Here is a 23,728-nt window from a genome sequence, read left to right as displayed (position 1 = left end):
CAATCCTTTCCCTCATCTCAAAATCTATTGGCATATCTAGCAAGCAACATGCTTTCCCACAGAGAAGGAAGCAAAGTGTGCTATGCTTAGCAGACCAGAAAGGAGTAGAGAAGATTAAATGTGGGCATTTGGTGATTAGCTACTCCCAGCCTTCACCCACCCACTTAACTGCAATTATCTTGGCAGGGTTTGTCTGCTTACCTTGCTGAGCGGAGTTTCCACTTCAAGATGGAATATGGGCTGCAACTCTATGCAATGGGTTGATGATGTGTAGTTGCTACCCATGTTTTCAGGGCACTTCCAACAACATTCCCCTCCATTTTCAAAGGTCAAACCCACGGAAAGCATCAGGTTTTGAGATTGAAGTCCAGTGTTTACTTACTTTGGAATAAGGCCAACTGCAGTCAGTAGAACTTATTTCCAGATCAACATGCCATAGGATTGAGCTGCATCTGCAGTAGTGTTTTTCAGTCAAAATACAAATCTGATCCCATGGAATATTCTGGGGTTTTATTTACCTTTAAAAAATGAGGGTAGCAGTCACTAAACAAGCTGTGAATTATGAAGTTGTTTTTATTCAGTACCATTCCTTTTGAATCACCCTGTATAATATTCCCTTCAACATTATATTGAAGTTAATGGTTTGTTTTGCTTTTGTGTCATCTGCTTAGATAACTGGTGGTCTCAGGTATGCCCAGGATACTTCTTGAGGCTGGTGGATCTCTATAAAGGGGCTGTGGTTTACCTCTTGAATGGAAGAAAAACATTATTGATCCCTGTCTTATACAGTAGTTACATCACAGCTGCACTAAAACTTCTGGAGAAACTTCATAAAGTAAGAAGACTACTCAGTGTGTGCGAGTGTTTGTTGCCCTGCATTTTTATTTGTTGCCAGGTTCTGATTATACTAGCACAGAGTTTGAAAAAGTTACTTCTCTAGATGACAGTCCCCGGACTCCCCCAAGCAGCATTGACACTAGTTGGGCTAGTTCTTGGATTTTAGGAGTTGTAAATTTTCCAAGCTGTGTGCTAACACATCCCTTTTGATTTGCCATTTACCTGTTGGGTTTCATGTTTGGATTGGAGTTTGCATATATAGAACCAGTGAGGTGCTCAGTAAGTAATTTTGTGATGTACACAGGAATCTAAGAAGATGCCTTATACTGAGACTATTGATCTATCTGGTCAGTCTTGTCAAGTCTGATTGGCTGCAATGATTCTCCAGCATTTCAGGGACATTTTTTTTCCTTAGCCTTATCTAGAAATTTATTGTATTCTCTAATAGTAAACCATTCAATTACAAATCAGGCTTGACCCTGTTTATCATCTGAAATCAGATGAGATAAGGTGTATTCATGGTGGCATGTTGTTGAGAGCTATGGAGTGCTGTCAAAGAAATGGGAGTGCCACTACACTTTATTGCCCTTATGCATAACTTGTACTCAGGGTAACAGGTTGCAGACAGAACTGAATGGGGAAACAGAATGGCTACCAGTTGGCAAAGGGGTCAGTCAAGGCTGCATACTGACACCCTATTTATTCAACCTGTATGCAGAAAATATATTATGAAAAGCAGGCCTAAACTCAGAGACAGGAGGAGTGCAGATCGGAGGAAAGAACATCAACAACCTAAGATAGGCAGATGACAAATTTTACTAGAAGAGAACAGCAAGGACCTGGAACGTTTACTGAGGAAAGTTAAAGAAGAAAGAGCCAAGGTAGACTTAATGGTGGACATTAAAAACAAACAAAAATAATGACAATGGAAGATCTACAAGATTTCATTCTAATTAGTGAGAAAATTGAATTAGTCAAACAGCAGTAGCATAGCAACAGCATTTATTTTTCTATACTGCTTATCAGTGAACTCAGAACTCTCTAAGTGGTTTACAATTTGTAAGCTGATATATCTCAATAAGCTGGGTATACATTTTATCTTCCTATGAAAAGATGAAGAGACGAGTCAACTTTAGAGCCCTGGGATTGAACTTACAATGTAGTGGCTGCAGTACTGGCATTTAACCACCGAAACATCAGGGCTCCCATAGAGTTCCCATACCTTGGATCAAACATTGATTGAAACGGAGACTGCAGTCAAGAAATTAAAAGAAGACTAGGATTGGGAAGAGTAGCTATGAAAGAACTGGACAATTGGACAAGTGCAAAGATATAATTCTGAACACTTAAGTGAGCATTGTCCAAGCCATAGTATTCCCAATCAGCATATATGGATGTGAGAGCTGGAAAGTGGCGAAAGCTCATAGGAAAAATAAATTCATTTGTGATGTGGTGCTGGAGAAGGCTGCTGAGAATATTGTGGACAGCTAAGAAGACAAATAAATTGGTTCTAGAACAGATCAAGCCCAAACTCTCCTTGGAAGCCAAGAGGACCAAATTGAGGCTGTCGTACTTTGGCCACATCCTGAGAAGGCATGAATCATTAGGAAAGACAAAGAAGCTAGAAAAAGTAGAGGGCAGGAGAAAAAAAGATGAAGACCATATGCCAAATGGAAAGACTCAGTCAGGGAGACTATGGAACTGGGCATGCAGGACCTGAGCAGAGCGGTTGAGGACAGGGAGTCTCATCCACAGGATCCACCATGAGTTGAGGATGACGGAGGGCAGTTAACAACAGCAAATGTTATTGCATTATGGCAAGGATCAGGCCTTTGTGTATTTGGCTTTATACTTGTAGAGGCCTGAATGCAAATATGAAATCCCATTCCTTCCTTTGTTTTACACTGGTTCTAACCACTGGTGCAATGTGTGTGTGTTGTTCATTAATTCCACTGCTATAACCTTACTTTTCTCTGTGTTGTAATTTCCCAGGTTTGTAACTTTATTAAGTACTAGCTACATTACTTTTGGTGTTAATGCTGAACTGTAGCAAGCCACTACATTATTTTTCCTTTTTCTTGTTTGGCTTTTATGTTTTCAGGTAAATCAGAAAGTTAAGCATGTAGAATATGACAAATTTTATATCCCAGAAATTTCCAATCTGGTGGATATTCAGGAAGACTACCTAATGTGGTTCTTACATCAAGCTGGAATGGTAAGAGTCTTCATGGAGTGGGAGAAAAGGATAGTGTGGAAGTGCAACTATATTGCCCTGTGCACTTTGTGTATCAAAGCTGAATGCCATCCAAGTTCTGCAGTTAGAATAAATTTTTAATGCAAGTTATTAACATGCATATTTGATTTGTTTTCAAGACTGGGATCGCTGGAAAACATGGAATATTTAGGAATGATGGAATGTGTGTATGTGAGTGGAATCAAAGAGAAGCAGGATATACCTGAGTGGTAGAGAGAAAGTGGAAGATCATAACTCATAGCAGATAATAAAGAAAGATCAAGAAGGGAGATGAAACAGTGCAAGAGGCTGAAATTTGTGTGAAATCTTAGTTCTGTTTCCAGGTCTGCTTTCAATGTTTTCTCCTGTAATAACTAGAAACTTTTTGAGGGGTAGAGAGTTTCTCATACTCCTAAAAAGTGAGCATTAAAATAGCCAAGGTCCAACAAATTGCAGGATGAGCTCTATATGCGTTAGACCTCCTGAAGTCAACTGACCAGGATCTGCTGACCTCTACACAGAGGATGTCACCTGTGTGTGTGTGTTGGGGGAGCGCTGAGGCCAATTTTCCAACCCTCCTCCTCAACAGCACAATGCCTCCAAAACACCCTCAATTTCTGTTTGTGTTCTTCCCAAAATGACGATCATTTGGTTGCCATGTTTGGAAAGACATAAATGAAAACAGAGGTATTTGGGGTGGGGGTGGTTGGTTTTTGTGGTTAGTCTGGTGTGGGGATGGTGGGGTGCATCAGGCCAGAACACCATGCCAAAACTAGAAGGGCATCAGTGGGCTTTGGAGGCTGCAAACATCATGGGTTCAGTTTGTGGGCTGCATTTTCCCCGCTCTTGCTCTACCCCAGTTCTACATGACAAAGCTTGTTTGGAGCTGAGTAGAAAGCAAAGGGCACTAGGCAAGGGGCCAGCACCAGCTAGATCCAGTCACACAATGGGACAGCAACAGCAAGAAGAGAGGCCTGAAGAGAAGACAAGCTAATTAAGTAGGAGGAGAAAAGACCAGAAGGAAAGATGGGATGATGGTGGGATTTCCTACCCTAAGAGCATTGAGCAAAAGGGGAAAGTGACCTAGGAGATGGCTTGAGAAAGAAGTAGTTATTTAGAAGGACTTGTCTGTATAAGGAAAAGAGAACTTCCAGCAAACTGTATCCGTTATTTCTCAAGTGGATTCTGTTCAGTCTTTTGTGAGGGACAGGAGTGCCATTCCCATTGATGGGATGAAGTTTGGGTAAATCAGCTTCAGTGGTTTGCAAAGTACTGGTACCATGGTTCAGGTGTTGGACTGGGGCTGGAGAGATCCCTCTTCAGACACAAAGCTTACTGTGTGACCCTGAGCCAGTCATTTTCTCTCAGCCTTACCTAGCCCACAGGGTTGTTGGGAGAACAAAGCATTATTATTTTTATTATTATTAATATCTTTCCCTTCCCCCAATTTGGGACTTAATGCAGCTTACAACAGCCAAAACAAGCATATTTAACAATTCACAGCACACAAAATGTATGTGTCCCTGGGGTCTTTGATGGAATACTAGAATCAAAATGTAATTATGATGTTCTGATGGGAAGCTCATATTCTATTTCTGTTTCTTTTTCCTCTTCTACCCATTCTCCTCCTTTTATGCAGAAAGTAAGACCACCTATTATGCAGGTAAAAATTCCAATTACACTTACCAGAATAGTTTTCAGCAGAAGCCCAGGCTGCCGCCACTAAATTGAACTGCTCCTTCTTTCCAGGATGCTGTGACTCTGTGCTCTTATCCATTCATCTTTGATGCACAAGCCAAGACCAAGATGCTACAGACTGATGCTGAACTGCAGATGCAGGTATTTAGCTTTTCTGCCTGGTACTTGTTTCTCTTGCCTTCTTCTTTTTTTAAAGTCACGTTCTTGATAGCTCAAATGGCACTGATAGAATATATCTCTAGATCAGTGGTTCCCGAACGTTGGTCCTCCAGATGTTTTGGACTTCAGTTCCCAGAATTCCAGACTTTTGGCAAAACTGGCTGGGGCATTTGGGAACTGAAGTCCAAAACACCTGGAAGATGAGAGTTTGGGAATCACTGCTCTAGATAATGTTTGTTGAAGTACATGTAATTTTTAAAATACATGTTTTGGGTTAGTCTTAAAGATACCACAGGAGTTTCTTTGTAATTTTGTATAATGGATAGTTTGGCTATAATTCATAAGATGGTTAGCAATTCAGAGTTAGGCATATTTCAGGAGTTGCTTTAGTTGTGTATTCCTGCATAGCAGGGGTTTGGATTAGATGGCCCTTGTGGTCCCTTCCAACTTTGTGATTCTTTGATTCAACATAGGTTGCTGTTTCTTTTCTTATTTTTTGTATTGGTACATGCTCAAAATGCACTTTCAGAGGAAGTGGCTTAGTGTAGGGCATCTGTTTTACACTCCTGAGAACAGAAATGTGCATTTATTTCTGGCAAGAATCCAGATTAGAGTGACTCTGAACTAGGGATGTAACCCTCTGATTATAAACACAAATAATTTCTGTAAGGTCTCTCCCCACAGTGGGAGAAAGCAAATATTTCTCTGCAGTATTTTCCCAGAGGTATGCATCCTAAAATGTTTTCTGGAATTATTCTGTGTGGAAATATACATGCACAATAAAACATAAGTATTTCTTTGTAAAATAGTTTCCCAGAAACAATTGGGATGTACAGAGGCAGAATTCCCTTCTGTGAGAAGTCTTGTTGGTTCTCTTCCTGCCCCTTTTCTGTAAAGACGTTTTAATCCAGGCAGGCCATTGAATTTTAATTATGTGGAATTATGGAACAGCAGTGTGTGGGGGAGTGAGGACCTAAATACCCTAAAGGTACCAGATCTCATCTGATCTTGGACGTTAAGCTGGGCCAGCCCCGGTTAGTACTTGGATGGAAGACCACCCATGAATACCAAGGGCTGAAGGCTATATTTCAGAGGAAGGAACTGGCAAATCCACCTCTGAGTATTCCTTTCCTGTGAAAACCTTAAGGAAAATTCTTGGGGTTGTTGTAAGTCTATAGGCAACTTGAAGGTAGATACACACACATATGCATACTAAATTCAATAGCGAGACCGACAGATAGCTGCACGAGGCTTTGCTGCTGTGTTCCCTTCCCCCCTCTTTTCTCAGAATAAGGAAATAATTTTCTTGGCTAGGAAATGAATACTGTAACAACTAATATTCCTTCCATCCCTACTCTGTCATATTTGTACTTTCCAGTAGGTGGCAAGAGTAGAAAGGGTAAACTACTTTATTCTTTAAACTACTTTAAGAAGGATTTGTGGCTGCTTCTAAGGTAGCATTTTCTTCCAAAGAAAAGGTGACTTAGAAGTCTATGAAGCAGACCATACTATAATAGAGTAAGGCATCAGTGTGGATTTTACATGAAAGCCGAACAAGTAGGATACCTGATTCCAAAGTTAGGAAGACTCATGTTTTGGTATATCCCAGAATCCAGAATAGTAGTCCAGGGTTTTTTGAAGGATTACTGTCCAAAAGAGTAACATTCCCAAGCTCTACTAGATTCATAGAGACATACTGATTTAGATTTTTTCCTGTAAAATCTGCATGGATGTGGCTGGCTTCACTAGTCTTTATGTTCCACTGGTGGGGACTGTTTTAAGGAGACAAACAGCCATTATTCTTGACCTAGTCAAAATATTCCTAAATTCTGGCAAGTTGAGAACATGTTAGGGAGATATTCTCAATTAATAACTAGTTCATAGGGGATGGCTATTTTGATGAGTGGAAACAGTGTGGATTATGGTGTCATCCTATCTCATGTCTATGAAATAAGATTTCCATTTATAAACTTGCCAAAGATTCTAGTTCTTTTAGATACACTGGATCTGGGGTGCTAAGAAAAGGGGCAACAGTCCTCTAGGGCAACTTGTAATCCTATTGATATTGTTGGAAGTAGTATCTAGTCCATTGGCAAGTAATTGATTGATCAATTGTCTTGGATTCGTATCCTGCCTTTCTCTTCCAAAAGAGATCAGTGTGGCTCACAGAAATACGGAACAAAAGAGGAATACAGTTAAAACACAAAACAAGACTATTAAAAAGATTTAATTTAAAACAATGAAAAGAAAAATTAAAAAACAGGTCATCAAGAAAAGTACAGCATCCAATGGGTCAGAAGGCCCATTGTAATAATGTAATGATGGGAACTGCAGTTCAACAACATCTGGAGGACCACATGTTTGATGCCCACCATTTAAAGGCAATTAGTTATGATCCTTAGTGGGATAGGGTAATGGATATGTAGCACTGTTTAGTCTAATCATGGTTTTACATGTTACAACCTTGTAACTGCTTCATATTCACATTTGTGATTTTGGCACTATTGCCATGATGGCAGATGACCCTGGAGCCCACCCTAAAAGTCAGACAGCCATCCCCTGCAATGAAGTTCTGGCAAACAGAGTGCTGCAAGATAACATGATCAACCTGTTCCAGTCCACAAGTGATGATGCAAGGAGTAGAAATGGAGTTCTGTGGGTTCCTGTCGCAACTCTTCATTTCACCATCATTTGCTGGAGGAAGGGGGTTCGTCATGCCATCCTGTAACATGCTGCTCACTAGCACCACATAATGCCATCACTTGGGAAGGCTGTGACTGGCTTTCAGGGATCAAATCAGGAGCCATCATTATTTATTAGGTTTGCTTAATTTGCCTGGTTAGAAAACCACCTTCTAAAAAAATTTTTAAATAAAAATTCTGCATGGATACCCTTAATTATTGGAGGAAGGAGGGAGAAAGAAAGAAAACTTGAGAGAGTAAGCCTTGTTGATGTTGGTTTTTTTCTGTGTTTATAGGTGGCCATCAGTGGAGCAAATTTACAGAATGTTTTCATGCTTCTCACCCTAGAGCCCCTTTTGGCTCGAAGTCCTTTCCTGGTCCTTCATGTCCGTAGGAGCAACCTGGTTGGTGATGCTCTGAGGGAATTGAGCATCCATTCTGATATTGATTTGAAAAAGCCTCTGAAGGTAAGGATGGGTCAGTTTTTCACTGATAGTACAGTGGTCCCTTCTTTTACATGGGGGATCTGTTTTGGACCCCCCGCGTAAAAGAAATTCCATGTATGCTTGAGCCCTAGAGCCCCATTACTCCTGGTGTGTGGCGCTGCTTCTTCCATCTAATATGCCTGCGTATGGCATGGGCGCACTGTACTTTCATGAATATGGCCTTCACTGAGGTTCTAAGCCTGTGTCTGGGCTGTTTCACTATCTCAGACTGCAGGTGGAATTTCAGGTGGTTGAATACTTTTCTGTACAGAATATTTCTCTTTTTTAAGTGAAAAAACCCCATATATGAGTCTGCTGGACTCTTGAAATAATCAGAACCAGACTTGCCCATCCGGGGGTTCTCCAGATGTTTTGGACTACAGTTTTCTGGGAGTTGTTGTCTAGTGCATGGGGAGAAGGAAGGGACCTTCCAATTGAGAAAGTTACTTTTTTACTACAATCCACATAAATCCTTAGCTAGTGGATCTGCTGTTTGGAGAATTATGGCAGCTGTCATCCAAAACAACAAACTTAATAGAATTATAGAGTTGGAAGAGACCATGAGGGCTATCCAGTCCAATCCCCAGGCATGCAAAAACACACAGGCAAAACACTCCTGACAGATGGCCATCTAGCCTCTGCTTAAAAACCTCCAAAGAAGGCTGCTCCACTTACTCTGAGCTTTCTCCATCTTCAATATGACATTCTTTAAAATATTTGAAGGGAACCTATCAAAGTTCTGGGCTCTTCTTTTGTTTCCTCACTGCACAATAAACTAAGCCTTGTCTGTTGTTCTCTTGTAGAATCGTAGATCTGGAAGAGACCACAAGCTCTACGATTCTATGATTCTACTTAAAAATTGGGTCCCAGATGTTGTTGTAATACAACTGCCAGAATCTCTTGCCATAATAACTGGGGACTTCTGGAAGCTGAAGACCAATAACATGTAGGGGCCTAAATTTGGAAACCAAACTTTCATTAAGACCATGTTGTTGTTGATATCCCTTTTTTTCACTGGGACAGGTGATCTTTGATGGTGAGGAAGGTGTTGATGCTGGTGGAGTTACAAAGGAATTCTTCCTTCTGCTGCTGAAAGAGCTCTTGAATCCCATTTATGGGATGTTCACTTTCTACTCTGAATCAAACCTGCTTTGGTTTTCAGACACTGTGAGTGTATGTGAATAGTTTTTGTGGAGTTTTTGGGCTATGTGGCTGTGTCCTGGAAGAGTTTATTCCAGATGTTTCACCAGCATCTGTGGCTGGCATCTTCAGAGAATGCTGGCATGGTGGGAGTGAGTGATGTATATATATCATGTGTTACACTTGGCTGACATGAAAGCCTTCGAGTTCACATTGTATATGAATAATTTTCTAAGGAACCGAGTAGCAATGCTGAGCTTGGAAGTGGATATCCAGGCTGAAGAGAGGTTTAGCATCTTTCGATATGTAGTCCTACACCAGCCTTTTCCTAACTTGAAGCCTTCCAAATGTGGTGAATTACAGTTCCTGTCATTCCCATTTGACAGTATATACCATATAGTCCAACACATCTCGAGTACATCAAGTAGAGAAGTCTTGATCTATATTTTTCTGCTACTCACACTTCTTTTCCTTTGTTTGTCCAAAGTGTTTTGTAGAACACAATTGGTTTCACCTCATTGGCATTATATGTGGTTTGGCGATATACAACTTCACTGTGGTTGATCTTCACTTTCCATTGGCTCTCTATAAGAAACTCCTGAATGTGACACCCTGCTTAGAAGATTTGAAGGAGCTGTCTCCCATGGAAGGAAGGTAGAAATTTCTAACAATGTGTTCTTCTGTTGGTTTTGCATGACCAGTTGGCAGAGAATTGTGCCTGCAGTCCCAAGAAAATAGTGTGAGAGGAAGGAAGTAGGAATTGAGATATTACCCTGTTACAAGAGGTGGACAAAGCATTAGATGGCACTCAAAGACATTTTTAAATTGGAATTCTGTTGCCCAAAGAGCATTAGTTTTACTTTTGTGATGGAGGATTTTATTTTAAAAATCATATTATTAGAAGAATAATGCATAAAATACCCGATAGAACACTTTGCAGTGGTACATAGGGTTCAAAAAACTGAACATGTACATCATGCTGAGAGGTGCTATAAATAAAATAATCCACTCCATTGTCCCATTGAATCTATCTGGTTATATCACTACTTTTGGTTTCTTAATAATTGCCAATTTAATAAGACTGCCACATTCATAGAATCATAGAATTGGAATAGACCACAAGGGCCATCCAGTCCAAATCCCTGCCATGCCAGAACTCACAATTAAAGCATCCCTGACAGATGGCCATCCAGCCTCTGTTTAAAGACCTCCAAAGAAGGAGATTCCACCATTCTCCAAGGGAGTGTGTTCCACTGTCAAACAGCTCTTACTGTCAGGTTCCAGATTCTTTATATCCATCTGTTAACGGTAGAAGTGTTATATGTTTCTAGTATAAAGAATTATTTATATATTTTTAATTCTTAAGCAAGTAATTCACAATTATCTAGTTTCAGATTAGGTAGAATGTTGTTGCTGATCATTTCCTCATTTTTTCCTGAAATTTGATTCTGGAGAACTATTCTAGGAGGATAAGAGCAGAGAATTTTTTGTTATTCACATACAACATTGTATCACAGATTTTTAACTTCTCTCTTTTACGTTCTGTCTTTTCTTTGCCTTGTTTGTAGGAGTCTTCAGCAGCTTTTAGATTATCCAGGGGAAGATGTTGAAGAAACATTTTGCCTCTATTTTACAGTAAGACAAGTTCATATGTATTTTAGTTGGGAGAAACCTGTGTTCAATTAAGCCAATCAACATCCATGCTTCTGGCAGTACATTAGCAATGGGTAACTTCCAGATGTCTACAATTGTATCTGGGTGTGCAATTCCCGTTGTGAATGTGTAACAAGCACCTTGTTTTTTTAATATTTTAAAGTTAAATGGTTTGTTTTTACTTATTTAGCAACTTGTAGATATATAGTGATAGATATTGTAAACCAGCATGGTGTAATGGTTTGAGCATTGGACTAAGATGCTGGAGACCAGATTTCAAATCCTGACCTGGCTGTGGAACCCACTGGGTGACCTTGGGCATTTCACACTCTCTCAGCCTCAGAGCATGGCATGGTAAACCCGCTTTGAAGATACATGCCAAGAAAACCTTGTTGTAGGTTTGCTTTAGGGCAGGGGTAGGCAACCTTTTTGAGCCGGGGGCCAGGTTACTGTCCCTCAGACAACTGGGGGGGCCAAACCCAAAAAATAAATAATTAAATATTTTTTTAAAAAAATTAAATATATAAATAAACCAGGACAAATGTAGGACAACATTTTCAAATGGAAGACACTTTTTTTAAAAAAATGGAGGACACGTAAAAAAAATTGCTGATTTTTTAAAAAATGTTAATATAAATGCATGTTTCTGAGGCTTCTATAGACAATTGCCCCCCAAAGGCCCCGGCGGCAATCGGCGGCAGGACCAGGCTGGGGCCGGTCCCAAGGCCTCGCCGGGCCGCATCCGGCCCACGGGCCGCAGGTTGCCTACCCCTGCTTTAGGGCCTCCATAAGTCAGCTCCCTCCTCAATATGACATCCCTTCAGGTATTTAAACAGGGCTATCATATCACCTCTTAACTTTCTCTTCTCCAGGCTAATCATCCCCAGCTCCCTAAGTCGTTCCTCATAGGACATGGTTTCACCATTTTTGTTGCCCTCCTTTGGACATGCTCCAGTTTCTCAACATCCTTGTTAAATTGTGGTGCCCAGAACTGGACACAATATTCCAGGTGGGGCCTGACCAGAGCAGAATAGAGTGGCAGTATTACTTCCCTTGAGCTAGACACTATACTTCTATTGATGAAGCCTAAAATTGCATTGGCCTTTTTAGCTGCCGCATCGCACTGTTGACTCATGTTCAATTTGTGGTCTACTTGGACTCCCAGATCCCTTTCACACATAGTCTCGTTCAGCTAGGTGTCACCCATCCTATATCTGCATTTCATTTTTCCGCCCTAAGTTCAGTACCTTGCATTTCTCCATGTTAAAATTCATTTTGTTAGCTTTGGTCCAGCTTTCTAGTCTATTCAGGTCATTTTGAATTTTGATCCTGTCCTCTGGGGTATTAGCTACTCCTCCTAATTTGGTATCATCTGCAAATTTGATAAGTATACTCCTAATTCTGTCATCCCAGTCATTGATAAAGATGTTGAATAGCACTAGGCCTAGGACAGAACCCTGTGGGACCCCACTGATCACTTCTCTCCAGGATGAAAAGAAACCATTGTTGAGCACCCTTTGGGTTTGGCCAGTAAACCAATTACAAATCCATGTAACAGTTAAATTGTCTAGCCCACATTTCACTAGCTTGTTTGCAAGAATGTCATGGGGAACCCTGTCAAAAGCCTTAGTGAAATCAAGATATATTGTATCCACAGCATTCCCTTCATCTACCAAGCTGGTAATTTTATCAAAAAAATTCTCATTTAGATGCGGACTTCAGTCAGTGTTACAGACGTGTTTCTAATTATATTAATTGTGTACCTGCTCTTTGTCCTATATTTCTTCTCCCACATTCTCCTGTCCCCTTTCAGTGAGCACGTGATAAAACATAACTGGCATGCCTGTCTTTATTTTAACCTCTGGTAGTGGGATAGAAAGTAAAGCAATTTTGTTGTCTTTTTTGGGTGGGAAAAACAGATATGCAAGGAAAGCTATGGTGTGGTAGAGCAGAAGAACCTCATTCCTGATGGAGACAAAATCGCAGTACAGAAGGAGAACAGGTGGGTTTTGGTTGGCTATGTCTGGAGAAGGCCTGACTGCTGAAATCTTCTTTGTGGTCACTGTGGCAGTTACAAGGTGATCCCAATAGCTCCAACTTAAGTCTCCTGAAGAGAAAGTCAAGTATTCACATGGGAAGATATGAATATAAATAGTAAAAGATACTGGAGGAAAACCTGTTGTGCAGGAGGCTCTGGAGAGTATGTGAAACCAAATATTAAAATCTGACTGAACTATAAGAAAGACAATAACAAAGAAAAGGTCCTTTTATCTGCCCTTTATCCTCCTTATTTGACTGACATTTGGCTCAGTCCAGAGGGATGTACAAACCAATAAAGTGGATCTGACATCCTACACTTCACACTGCATCCTTTATTCTGTTATATTTGCAGTAGATTTACACAAACAATCATCACTCAGAAATTGGTTATGGAAGCAGAAGATGCGGCTGAAAGGCCAGCTGGATAAGACCATATGTATGTCTGATCCAAAATCCTGTTTCTTAATGTGACCGATCAGATGATGATGATGATTATTAACCTTTATTTATGAAGCACTGTAAATTTACACAGCGCTGTACATACAATCTTTTTAGTTAGACGGTTTCCTGCCCTCGGGCTTACAATCTAAAAAGACATGACACAGAAGGAGAAGGGAGTGGTGGAGGGAAAGTGTAAGAGGTCCAGCAGTTCCTCTCTACCTCCAAGGCCTGGACCAAGGTAGATGGACTGGAGGGAGGGCTTGGCTTCATAATGGATGGTTAATCTTCCAGGGAAAATACATACTCTCAAGTAGGATAATGCATATACAGGACATAGCAGTACAGGAAATGGTTTGATAAACAGGCACCAAAAGAACATCAAATAGTAAGCGACAATTATGCAATGCCTGGGAAGGCTTCTCTGAAGAGGATGGTTTTCAACTCCGTTTTGAAGCTGGTTAAAGAAGTGATGGCTCTTGTTTGTGGGGGAAGAAGGTTCCAGGAGTGAGGGGCAGCAAGTGAAAAGGGGCGAATCTGGGATGGGGCAGAGGAAATCCTGGGCTGAGATAGCAGACCTTTACTACCAGAATGGAGGGCCCTAGTGGGAAGGTGAGGAGAAAAAAGGTCTGATAAGTAAGGAGAGGCCAGTCCATGGAGGGCTTTAAATGTCAACAGCAGGAACTTATACTGAATGCGGAAAGGGAGGGGGAGCCAGTGAAGGGATGCCAACACAGGAGAGATGTGGTCAGAGCGGTGGGTGGAAGTGATAATGCGTGCAGCTGAATGCTGAACAGAGATTAAAGGACAGAGGTGAGAAAGAGGAAGCCCAGCCAGGAGGACGTTACAGTAATCCAGTCATGAGACCACTAGGGCATGGACCAGGATCTTGGCAGTAGAGGCAGAGAGATATGGTCGGATTTTGGCAATATTGTATAAAGAGAATCTACAAGCCTTGGCTGTGGTCTGGATCTGAGGGATACACGACAGAGAAGAATCAAAGATAAAACCAAGACTGTGGGCTTGCTGGACTGGTTGAATAGAAATGTTGTCCACAGAGACAGAAAAGGAGTGTTGAAGGGTGGACTTAGGAGGAAAGACAAGAAGCTCTGTCTTGGACATGTTGAGCTTCAAACGCCGATGGCGCATCCACTGCGAGACAGTTGTGAGGCAAGATGAAACTTGCTGTTCAAGCCTTGAAGAAAGGTCAGGGGCGGAAAGATACAACTGGGTGTCATCGGCATACAGATGGTAGGAAAAACCAAAAGAGCTAATGAGTTTTCCTAAGGACAGTGTATAGAGAGAAAACAGAAGGGGACCCGGAACAGAGCCCTGGGGCACTCCAACAGATAAGGGAACAGGAGAAGAAGTCTGACCACCTGCAACTACTGCAAAAGATCTGCCAGACAAGTAAGATCTAAACCAGTCAAGAACAGAGTCTGGGAACCCAAGGTCAGAGAGTATGTCAATTAGGAGAAAGTGATCAGCGGTGTCAAAGGCTGCAGACAAATCGAGAAGGATGAGAACAGAGTAAAGGACATTAGCCTTGGCCTGTAAAAGGTCATTCGAGATTATAGTGAGAGCTGTGTCTGTAGAATGGCTTGGGCGGAAACCAGACTGAAAGGGATCGAGGATGGAGTTGGCTTCAAGAAACTCAAGACAGCGCAAATAAACAACCCGTTCCAAAACCTTGGAAAGAAAGGGAAGAAGAGAAATTGGACGGTAGCTAGACAAAGAGGAGGGGTCAAGAGAAGGTTTTTTCAGAATTGGGGAAATGAGAGCATGTTTGAAGTCCGACGGGAAGGAGCCTGTAGAGAGAGAGAGATTGAAGATATGGAGAAGCGAGGGCAGAAAGGAGGGAGCTATAGAAATTAGAAGATGAGTAGGAATTGGATCAAGAGAACAGGTTGCAGGTTTGGAAGAGTTTAGAAGTGTAGAGAGTTCATCCAAAGAGGCAGGAGGAAACAGAAAATTTGTTAGGCAAGGGCAATAGAAGATTAAGAGCAGAAGAAGAATCGGGGGATGGGGGGGGACTATCTCAGAGCGAATAGAGGTAATTTTAGAGATGAAATAATGATATGCCTATGGGAAGCCCACAACCAGAGCACTACTCTCCCCCTCCAGCTAAATGTCTTTCTCTGCTGCCTTGGAAAATTTGAGGTTCCATGCAGCCATCATGCTATCCATCTTCTTTTCAGGGCTGTATTATACAAGATCATTGATACATAACAGGAAGGAAAGCTCGAGATGGAAATCTCTCAAGGTTTGGGAGATTAACTATTTTGCATTACAGTTGGAATCCAAGCTAGAAATACCCAGCTCCCTAAGCGCTGCACCAACCAAGTCAGTGACTTTCTTCCTTTCAGCAGAAGCCCTGTCTCTTAGACTATGTGCTCAGGGAGAGCAAACAACCTGAACCTCGAAAGCAAGCCTCCAACTAACTCAGCCAAATAATTAACTTCGTTTTTTTGTGGGTCTTTTGGGCTGTGAGGCTGTGTTCTTGAGGTTTTTTCCTGACGTTTCACCAGCAGCTGTGGTTGGCATCTTCATTCTCTGAAGCTGTTGGCAAAATGTCAGGAAAAAATTCTCCTAGAACACAGCCTCATAGCCTGAAAGACCCCCACAAAACTATAGATGCCAGCCGTGAAATCTTCAATTAACCTTGGCTCCCAAAACACAAGCTCCAATGAATCCTCCAGCCAGCATGGCAATTTGTTTAATTTTAGATTGCCTGCACTTGTTTGTTTGCTTTTTATTATTTGCTTTGCTCCTTGTAGCCCTAGGGATAATAAGGAACTAGGCCACATCCGCCCAATTTGTTCTTTATTAATCAAGCAGCAAGGATTCGAATCACTGCCTGGCCATGGAAACCCACTGGGTGAACCTGAGCAAGTCACACTCTCTTAGTCTCAGAGGATGGCAATATCAAACCTCTTCTGAACAAATCTTGCCAAGAAAACGCCACAATATGTTAATGCCTCATCTTTTAAATGTATACTGCATCAGTATTCTTGTAATTCTTTATCACAGGGTCGTTTTTGATGCCCTAAACACCTTTACTTGTAATATGCAAATTTCTCCCGAAGCTGACCAATGGGAAAGAAGCAATCAGCCCTCCCCTTGGGTTGGTTTTCAATGGCTTGGAAGGAAGAGATTTTGCCTTGCAAGTTGCTGGTAAATAATAGAAGGCTTTGGGGTAGCAAAGGCTGCAGAAATAGTTTGACCCCCCCCCCTTAAACATCCATGGCTCAGTGCTATGGGATTCTGGGAATTGTAGTTTCTTGTGGCACCAGAGCTCTTTTGACAAAAGGAAGCTGAATGGTCCACAGAGGAGGCGTTGGCTGGGGGCAGAGCCTCTTGCCAGCAGTCTTCGGTGGAAGAGAGGAGGCTGATGGTCCTGGCCACTTCCCTTGGCTCCCTCCCTCCTCCTCCTCCTCTCAGAGTAGTCACAGCCAAGATGAGCTTCTCATTCACTCTCCCTGGCTTTTCTCTCCACCCCCCCTGCACTTTGAGACCCCTTTAACTGCCAAAGCTCAATGCCACAATAAACTACAATTCCCAGGATTCCATAGCACTGAGCCCTGGCAGTCCAAGCAGTGTGTTTTGGACACAGAGATCCTCCAAATGAATCCAGTCCCTAGCTTTTATATCTCTCACACACACTGCAGGAATAATAACCCACTTTGAGACTGCTTTAACTCAGTGCTAGGGAATCCTGGGAATGCTAGTGTTTGGGAGACATTGAGACTTCTCTGTCAGTGATGGCTCTGAAGCCACAATAGACTACAATTCCCAGGATTCCCCAGCACTGAGCAGTCTCAAACTGGACCATTTCCTCAGTGTGGATGCACCTGTGGAGGCATTCTGGGCACTGCAGTTCAACTAGGTTTGGAGGGTTATGGGACTCCCTGTCAGAGATAGCTCTGGGGCCACAATGTACCACAATTCCCAGCATTCCCCAGCACTAACCCAGGACAGTTAAGTCACTCTCGAACTGGATTATTTCCTCAGTGTGGATGCAGCTTTGGTGAGGAACTCTGGGCATTTCAGCCCAGCATTGTTTTATTTCTGCAGTGTGTTTTGGACCAGAGACAAGGTGACCAGGCATCCTCCTCCTTTTCCAGGACATGTCCTCTTCTGTCACATTTCAAAATGTCCTCCATTTGGATCATGGCTAAGAAGCATGGATTTATAATTACATGGGTGTTTTTAGCTTTTATTTTTGGCCATGTCCTACATATTTTTGCTTGGGTGCCCTACATTTTGGGGTGAGGGCATTGGTCACCTTGGTCAGAGAGCTTTCCAGGGGTTAACTGCCATTCTGCTGTGGTGCTGGAACAAACCACCATTCCCAGAATTCCATAGCATTCAGCCAAGGCAGTTAAAGTGGTCTCAAACCAGATTATTTCTCCAGTGTAGATGCTGCCCAAGCCTTTTGCCTCTCTTATGCCTGAGATTTCAAAGCCCAGCCTTGGCACCACAACAAACTACAAATCCCAGGATTCCATAGGATGGAGTGATGAGAGTGAAAGCAGTGTGGCAGCAGCCTAAGTGTGCTTAATGCAGTTCTTAACATGGTGCACCTCTTGCCTACAGAGTCTCACAAGACTTTTTTGTTTAACAACTTGTACCCATTAACTCCATTTCATGTCTCCTTTATTTAGTGGGGTGGAATACAGACAAAACAAGTCAAAATGAAGGAAAACCAAAGTCCCTTGACCAAAGGGTTTGGTTGTGGAATAAGCCTCTGAAATATGCAAGAGGCAATGTTAAAATAAAGCCATGTTCAATGCTCAAATGTGCTGTTTGGAATGGGGAGAGGGGGGTGGCCAGAAAGGGAAGTACATTTCCATGATCTGTCTACGAATAATGTCAAAATGTCCTCCATTTTGATCATGCCTAAGAAACATGCATTTCTATTAACATTTCTAAAAAAGCCTCAATTTTTGCGTGTCCTCCATTTTTTAAAAATGTGTCCTACATTTGAAAATGTTGTCCTGCATTTGTCCTACATTTGTCCCGGTTTGGAGGTCTTCACTTATGGCAACCCTACATGTATAGCTTGTGATCTGTGTTCAGATTGTTGTGTTGATATTTAGCATCAATTGGGAAGATTACTTTTATGGAATAAAACTCTGAAACTCCCATCCAGCATGGTTGTTGGGAGTACTAGTAAAAAACCTTAGCTGCAGAAGAACTCCACTTCCTGTGCACTGAAGAAATATCCCTTGGGTATATTTGTAGGATGGGGAAAGTAAGTTTTCCTGTTTATATATTGGCAGGAACTTTTTGTGTGAATACAGATTTTGAGAGGGGCCAGGGCAAATGACTCCATGGCTAGAATCCTCTTGGTGACATGTAATGATGTAACATTCCCTAGTTACACCAGCTTATTCATCTTTGGAGATGTTGCAAAGGAAGAGATCAAGTACTTTCTTCCACAGCAGTCTTGCCCCAGGTGTGCAACAGTAGTGAAGAGGTTCCATGGTGCAGCTTGGTCATGCCCACCTGTTGATTGAATGCAGGGGTGCACTGTTTTGGCACCTTGAGATGAAGCCGCCTGTTTTTCCCCCAGGTGTACAAGAGCTGCCAAATCACACCCAGTTACACCACTGCAGCCAGTTAGTGGCTAGGGGGAAGGAGCCACACCAAAGAGTCCCTAGCTGCTGCCCAATTGGGGAAGATGGGAAAAGCTCTAGCTTCTGAAAGACAAGCACAGGTATACTGGCAGTGACTTAAGTTCTTCCAGCTGCTAATTGGATCTTGGCCTATTCCTATGCAACAACGTTGGACTCTTGTCAGTGGTGGGGTGCTACAGCTTTCTGAATCACCTTCATTTACCATCTTGACTTCTCAGAGTGTCCTGGCTAGCAATATAATGTTGCTTTGGAACATTGTGCAAAGTAAAAATGGGCACTTTAAAGTTCTACAGCACAATAGGCCAGAGTTGGGGCCCTGAGTTAGGCCTGCAGTGTAAGTCTGTATGTATTTTGTGTGTTTTGTGTGATTTATAGTGTTTTACCTTCGAATGTTTTAGATTTGTAAGCTGCCTTGAGTTCCTGTACTGGGAGGAAGGTGAGGTATAAATAAACATACACATAAACATAACAACAACAACAACAATAATAATAATATTCAGAGCAACTTTTGAAAATATTATCTGGGTAGGCTTGGTGGCTGCTAGTCTGCATCCCTCGCCTGTCATAATTGATTCTGCCTAACAGTGTAATAAACAGTAGTATTTCTTCTGATTTCCCAGACAGGAATTCGTTGATGCCTATGTAAATTATATCTTCAACCTTTCAATCCATGAATGGTACGCAGCATTCTCCAGTGGCTTCCTGAAGGTGTGTGGTGGCAAGGTCATGGAATTGTTCCAGCCGACTGAACTGAGAGCTATGATTGTTGGAAGCAGCAACTACAACTGGAAGGAGCTGGAAGAGGTAAGTTGGTGATTGGCTCCATGTCATTTTTTCATTTGTGCCACTGTGATCTGTAAAGTGAACTCTTGTGAGATAACACCTCTGCATTTCTGAGCTAATACAATTGACCTCTAGATCTTCAGAATCTGTGTTACTTTTTGTAATTTATTTTGCAGACCACCATTTACAAAGGGGACTACTCAGCTACACACCCAACTGTGCAAATGTTTTGGGAGACCTTTCATGAGTTTCCCCTGGAAAAGAAGAAAAAATTTCTATGTAAGTATTCATGTAATTTAAGATAAAAGCAGACACTCCCATAAAACCATAGATTTGGAAGAAGTCCCATATGACATCGCATTTAAACCCCCACTCAAGGAGAACTGTAGCTGGGGCATCACCAGCTGGCTGTTGGTATATGCTATTGCTAAGACAAGTATTTCCTATCCTACCCATGTGCATTTCGACAGTGGAACACACTCCCTCGGAGTGTAGTGGAGTCTTTTTCGTTGGAGGTCTTTAAGCAGAGGCTAGATGGCCATCTGCTGGGGATGCTTTGATTTGGATTTCTTGCATGGCAGGGGGTTGGACTGGATGGCCCGTGCGGTCTCTTCCAACTCTATGATTCTATGATTCTATGATTTAGTTTTTGTGCACAAAATATAGATTTTTGTATTTGTATTCGTATTTTGTGTTTGGTAAATGTTGACTTTTTGTACTGCTAGTTTTGACCCAGTTTTTTAGTTTATCAAGCTCCTTTTGAATTCTGCTACTCTCTTCCAATGTGTTAGCTACCTATCCCAGTTTTGTATCACCTGCAAATTTGTTATGGATGCTCTCTACTTTGTAATCTAATTCCAAGAAGTTTGTATTCTTGGACGTACAAAACTGCATTTGATATCTTCCAGTAGATCAGGGAGGATGTAATGTGGCCTCTGCAGCCAGGGGGGAGAATTGCTGTGAATTGCAGTCGAGCAACATTAGGAAGGTTGCATGATCTTTCACTTTGCAATTCAATAAAGTAACATTTCCAAACTCGACTCTAGACCCACCCTTTTCCTCCCTGACAGAGCAGAGCACCAGTGGTATTGGAGTAGCTGCTTGGAAGGGAGGAGAATGGAGAGTCAGACCAGGTGGCCCAGATTGGGCAGTAGTTGGAGTGCTCATGTTTTTAAAGATGGAACAGAGGTATCTGCATGCATTGGTGATAAGCAATCCTTGTTCCCTTTTCTAGTGTTCCTCACAGGCAGCGACCGGATTCCCATCTATGGCATGTCAAGTTTACGAATTGTCATCCAATCGACCTCCAGTGGGGAACAGTACCTGCCCGTAGCTCATACCTGCTACAACCTTCTTGATCTGCCCAAGTACAGCACCAAGGAAATCCTGAGCACACGGCTCACACAAGCCATTGACCACTATGAGGGCTTCAGCTTGGCATGAAAGCTGCCCTCAACATAGACAATTCTATATAGAAAGAAAATACTGTCTTGTTTTTATTTTTGTAAAGAAATAGGTTTAAAAATGCTCAGTGAAGGGAGAGGAAGATTATAGGATATTGAACCACAGCAAAGTCTGTTTGACTTTACTTAGGATTTCAGCATTGATGTTTTCAACGTGTCAGTCAAAATCTGTTGGAAGTTCTTTATGGTTATTGGCTGGTTCTTATTAGCAGTCTGTTTTTCTTCCCTGTCTCTGCAGTTCAGCACCTGTTAAAAATATCAGTGTTTTGAAATAACTATTCCAAAAGGTGGATTCTGATAATTTGGAAAGTTTTTACCTCTCATCAGTTACCCCACAGCTGTGCATGTCCTTTCCGTTTCTTCCGCTCCCATTACAGAACTACTTGTTGTCTTCTAGCCACCCAGTTCCCACCTCTACTGCCAGTTTCTGTGGTGAAACAGAAGTGGTTTCCTTTTTCTCTAATGGTGCCAGACCACTTTGTGACAGGTAAAATCTGTAGATGGTTGTTTCATAGAAGAAGGGAAGAGAAAAGGTGAATGAAGGTGTGGAAGCTGAGGTTGGAGTTTGAATGAAAGCAAGCTCCTTTCTTTTTTTCTACTTCCTGGATAACTTTCCACAGAAATGAGAGATGGGAGTAAATAATTTCTCTGCCTTCTTTCTGTTGAACCAGAGAAATGCCAGCACTTTGCTTGTAGGAAAACAGAAATAAAAACCTCGTGGACTTAGTTGACAGTACCTGAAAACATTACTTTTTCATTTGCTTAAAGTAGGAATGTATAAATATTTGAGTGCACTGGGTTTCCCCCACCTATTTCCTCCTTTCTGTTCAGGGACGGGCTCCTGAGAGCAACCTCACAGCGCATGTCATGTCTGCTCCCCATCACTGTGCATGCAATTGGGAGTTCTTTGTCAAACACTACTGAGGAGTCAGCCACATTTAACATTCTGCTGTACACCTAGGCATTACTTTTGATATATGAGAGGTCTGCTTCCCATAGAGAAAGTCAGATCCTTGTATGCATTGTAGGAGTTAGAAGGAAAGGATAGAAAACCTTACTACTTCTTCTCAAAATATCCCCCAAAGAACTCCTTCTTTCCCTCTGGTTTCATAGTGACCTCACTCTCTTTGTTTCCCAAGGTCTGGTGTGAATCTGACTTGAGCCTGGCTAGTGGAAACTGGATTTATTTATACAGCAGGGTGGTCTGGCTCCAGTTACAGTTAGTTCTGACCTAAGTCCCAAGAAAAGCAAAGAATAGATTGAGTTGGGGGAGATGGCAGTAGGGGCAATGGGTTAAAGCCCCTCTCACACGTCCCATTCCAGCTCAGCTTCTCTTTTTCTGCAACCATTAGTTGCAATTTAACTTTGCTTGGATTTAGGCCCCAGTATTCAAAACCCTTTTTAAAAAAGGCTTTGAAAGACAATTTCCCCCCCTCTACTTCCCCGATGGTAAAACCGTGAAGGCATTGAGGGAAGCTTTTTTAAAAAAATAAATAAATTATAACATTGACTTGCTACTTGGGTAGCTATTGAACCTCTTTATACTACAGCATTAAATACAGCTCTATCAAATGTTTATTTTCTATTGTATGTGTACATAGCCCAGTATTATGCAATAAATGTAATGATTCCTTCAAATTTTATACCTTGTTTGCCTAAAAGAAGAAAATAAATTCTCTCTCTGTCCTGCTTTTATGAGGCTACAAGTTAATGGTAAACATCCTTTGATTTGTAGTGGTGGGGAGTCCTTACACTTAAAAAAAATCCAAACCAGAAATTCCCAGGAATGGGTGAGGGTGAAACGTGCAAAGGGGGCAGCATTAGCCACAGAACCTTTGCTGTAAGCCCCATTACCTGTCCCAGTATAACTTCTGCATATTGGCTGTTTTATCTGGGTCCAAATTGTTTGTCCTGAGTCCACATGAATCCAGGGAGCAACCAACTGGTAAAGGCCCATGTGCGTGAAATGTATGGCATCTTGAAATCCATCCTAGATTCTACACCCTATGCTACAATGAATTGGACTTATTTCTAGCTCTGCTTAAATTTTGCAGGACAGAACCAAGAGAGGCTGCTTCTAACACTATTATTCCACTTTTACTACTATGGCTGCCTCCTGTAGAATCCTGGGATTTGCAGTTTAGGGAAGGGAACTGAGAATTCTCAGCCAAAGAACTCTTTGACCTCACTATACAGTGGGTCCTTGGCATATGTAGGGGATTGTTTCGGACCCCCCCCCCCTTACGTAAGGGGAAAACGCGTACGCTTAAGTCCTATTCATTTCCATGGCGGTGCGCTCCCACCTGTGGTGCACACACTATTTTGTCCTCCTGGGCTTGCTGTATGTGTAAGCTCAAAGCTGCATACAGCAAATCCATGTATGGTGCGGGGGGACTGTACTACAAACCCCCGAAGGTAATCATAGCAATAAAAGTGGAATAATAGCACTATAACAGTGTAGTGCAATATTACAAGTGAT

At 41.9% G+C, this 23,728-nt stretch overlaps 1 protein-coding gene across 3 annotated transcripts in view; it reads left to right on the top strand.

Annotated features, from left to right (window-relative positions):
* Window positions 1–22,927, top strand: part of LOC149313148 (putative E3 ubiquitin-protein ligase HERC3) — a 67,162-nt gene extending 44,235 nt beyond the window's left edge. For 2 of the 3 annotated variants that reach the window (XM_089526132.1, XM_089526133.1), the window contains exons 14-25: window positions 672–835; window positions 2,939–3,052; window positions 4,710–4,733; window positions 4,820–4,909; window positions 7,905–8,075; window positions 9,117–9,260; window positions 9,721–9,887; window positions 10,802–10,868; window positions 12,806–12,888; window positions 19,624–19,807; window positions 19,963–20,065; window positions 21,021–22,927. In XM_089526132.1, coding sequence (XP_089382258.1) covers window positions 672–835; window positions 2,939–3,052; window positions 4,710–4,733; window positions 4,820–4,909; window positions 7,905–8,075; window positions 9,117–9,260; window positions 9,721–9,887; window positions 10,802–10,868; window positions 12,806–12,888; window positions 19,624–19,807; window positions 19,963–20,065; window positions 21,021–21,229 — 1,520 coding nt within the window. In that variant the 3' untranslated portion in view covers window positions 21,230–22,927. Of the gene's footprint in view, window positions 1–671; window positions 836–2,938; window positions 3,053–4,709; window positions 4,734–4,819; window positions 4,910–7,904; window positions 8,076–9,116; window positions 9,261–9,720; window positions 9,888–10,801; window positions 10,869–12,805; window positions 12,889–19,623; window positions 19,808–19,962; window positions 20,066–21,020 lie in introns of those variants that run through there. The other variant, XM_089526134.1, reaches the window with a different exon arrangement.
* Window positions 22,928–23,728: the final 801 nt, after the last annotated feature.

Source organism: Sceloporus occidentalis, unplaced genomic scaffold, assembly GCF_023333645.1.
Source record: "Sceloporus occidentalis isolate IW3139 unplaced genomic scaffold, rSceOcc1.0.p SCAF_5, whole genome shotgun sequence".
Classification (NCBI taxonomy): domain Eukaryota; kingdom Metazoa; phylum Chordata; class Lepidosauria; order Squamata; family Phrynosomatidae; genus Sceloporus; species Sceloporus occidentalis.
Note: the sequence above shows the minus strand (reverse complement) of the source record. Positions and strands in the feature narration are given on the sequence as shown.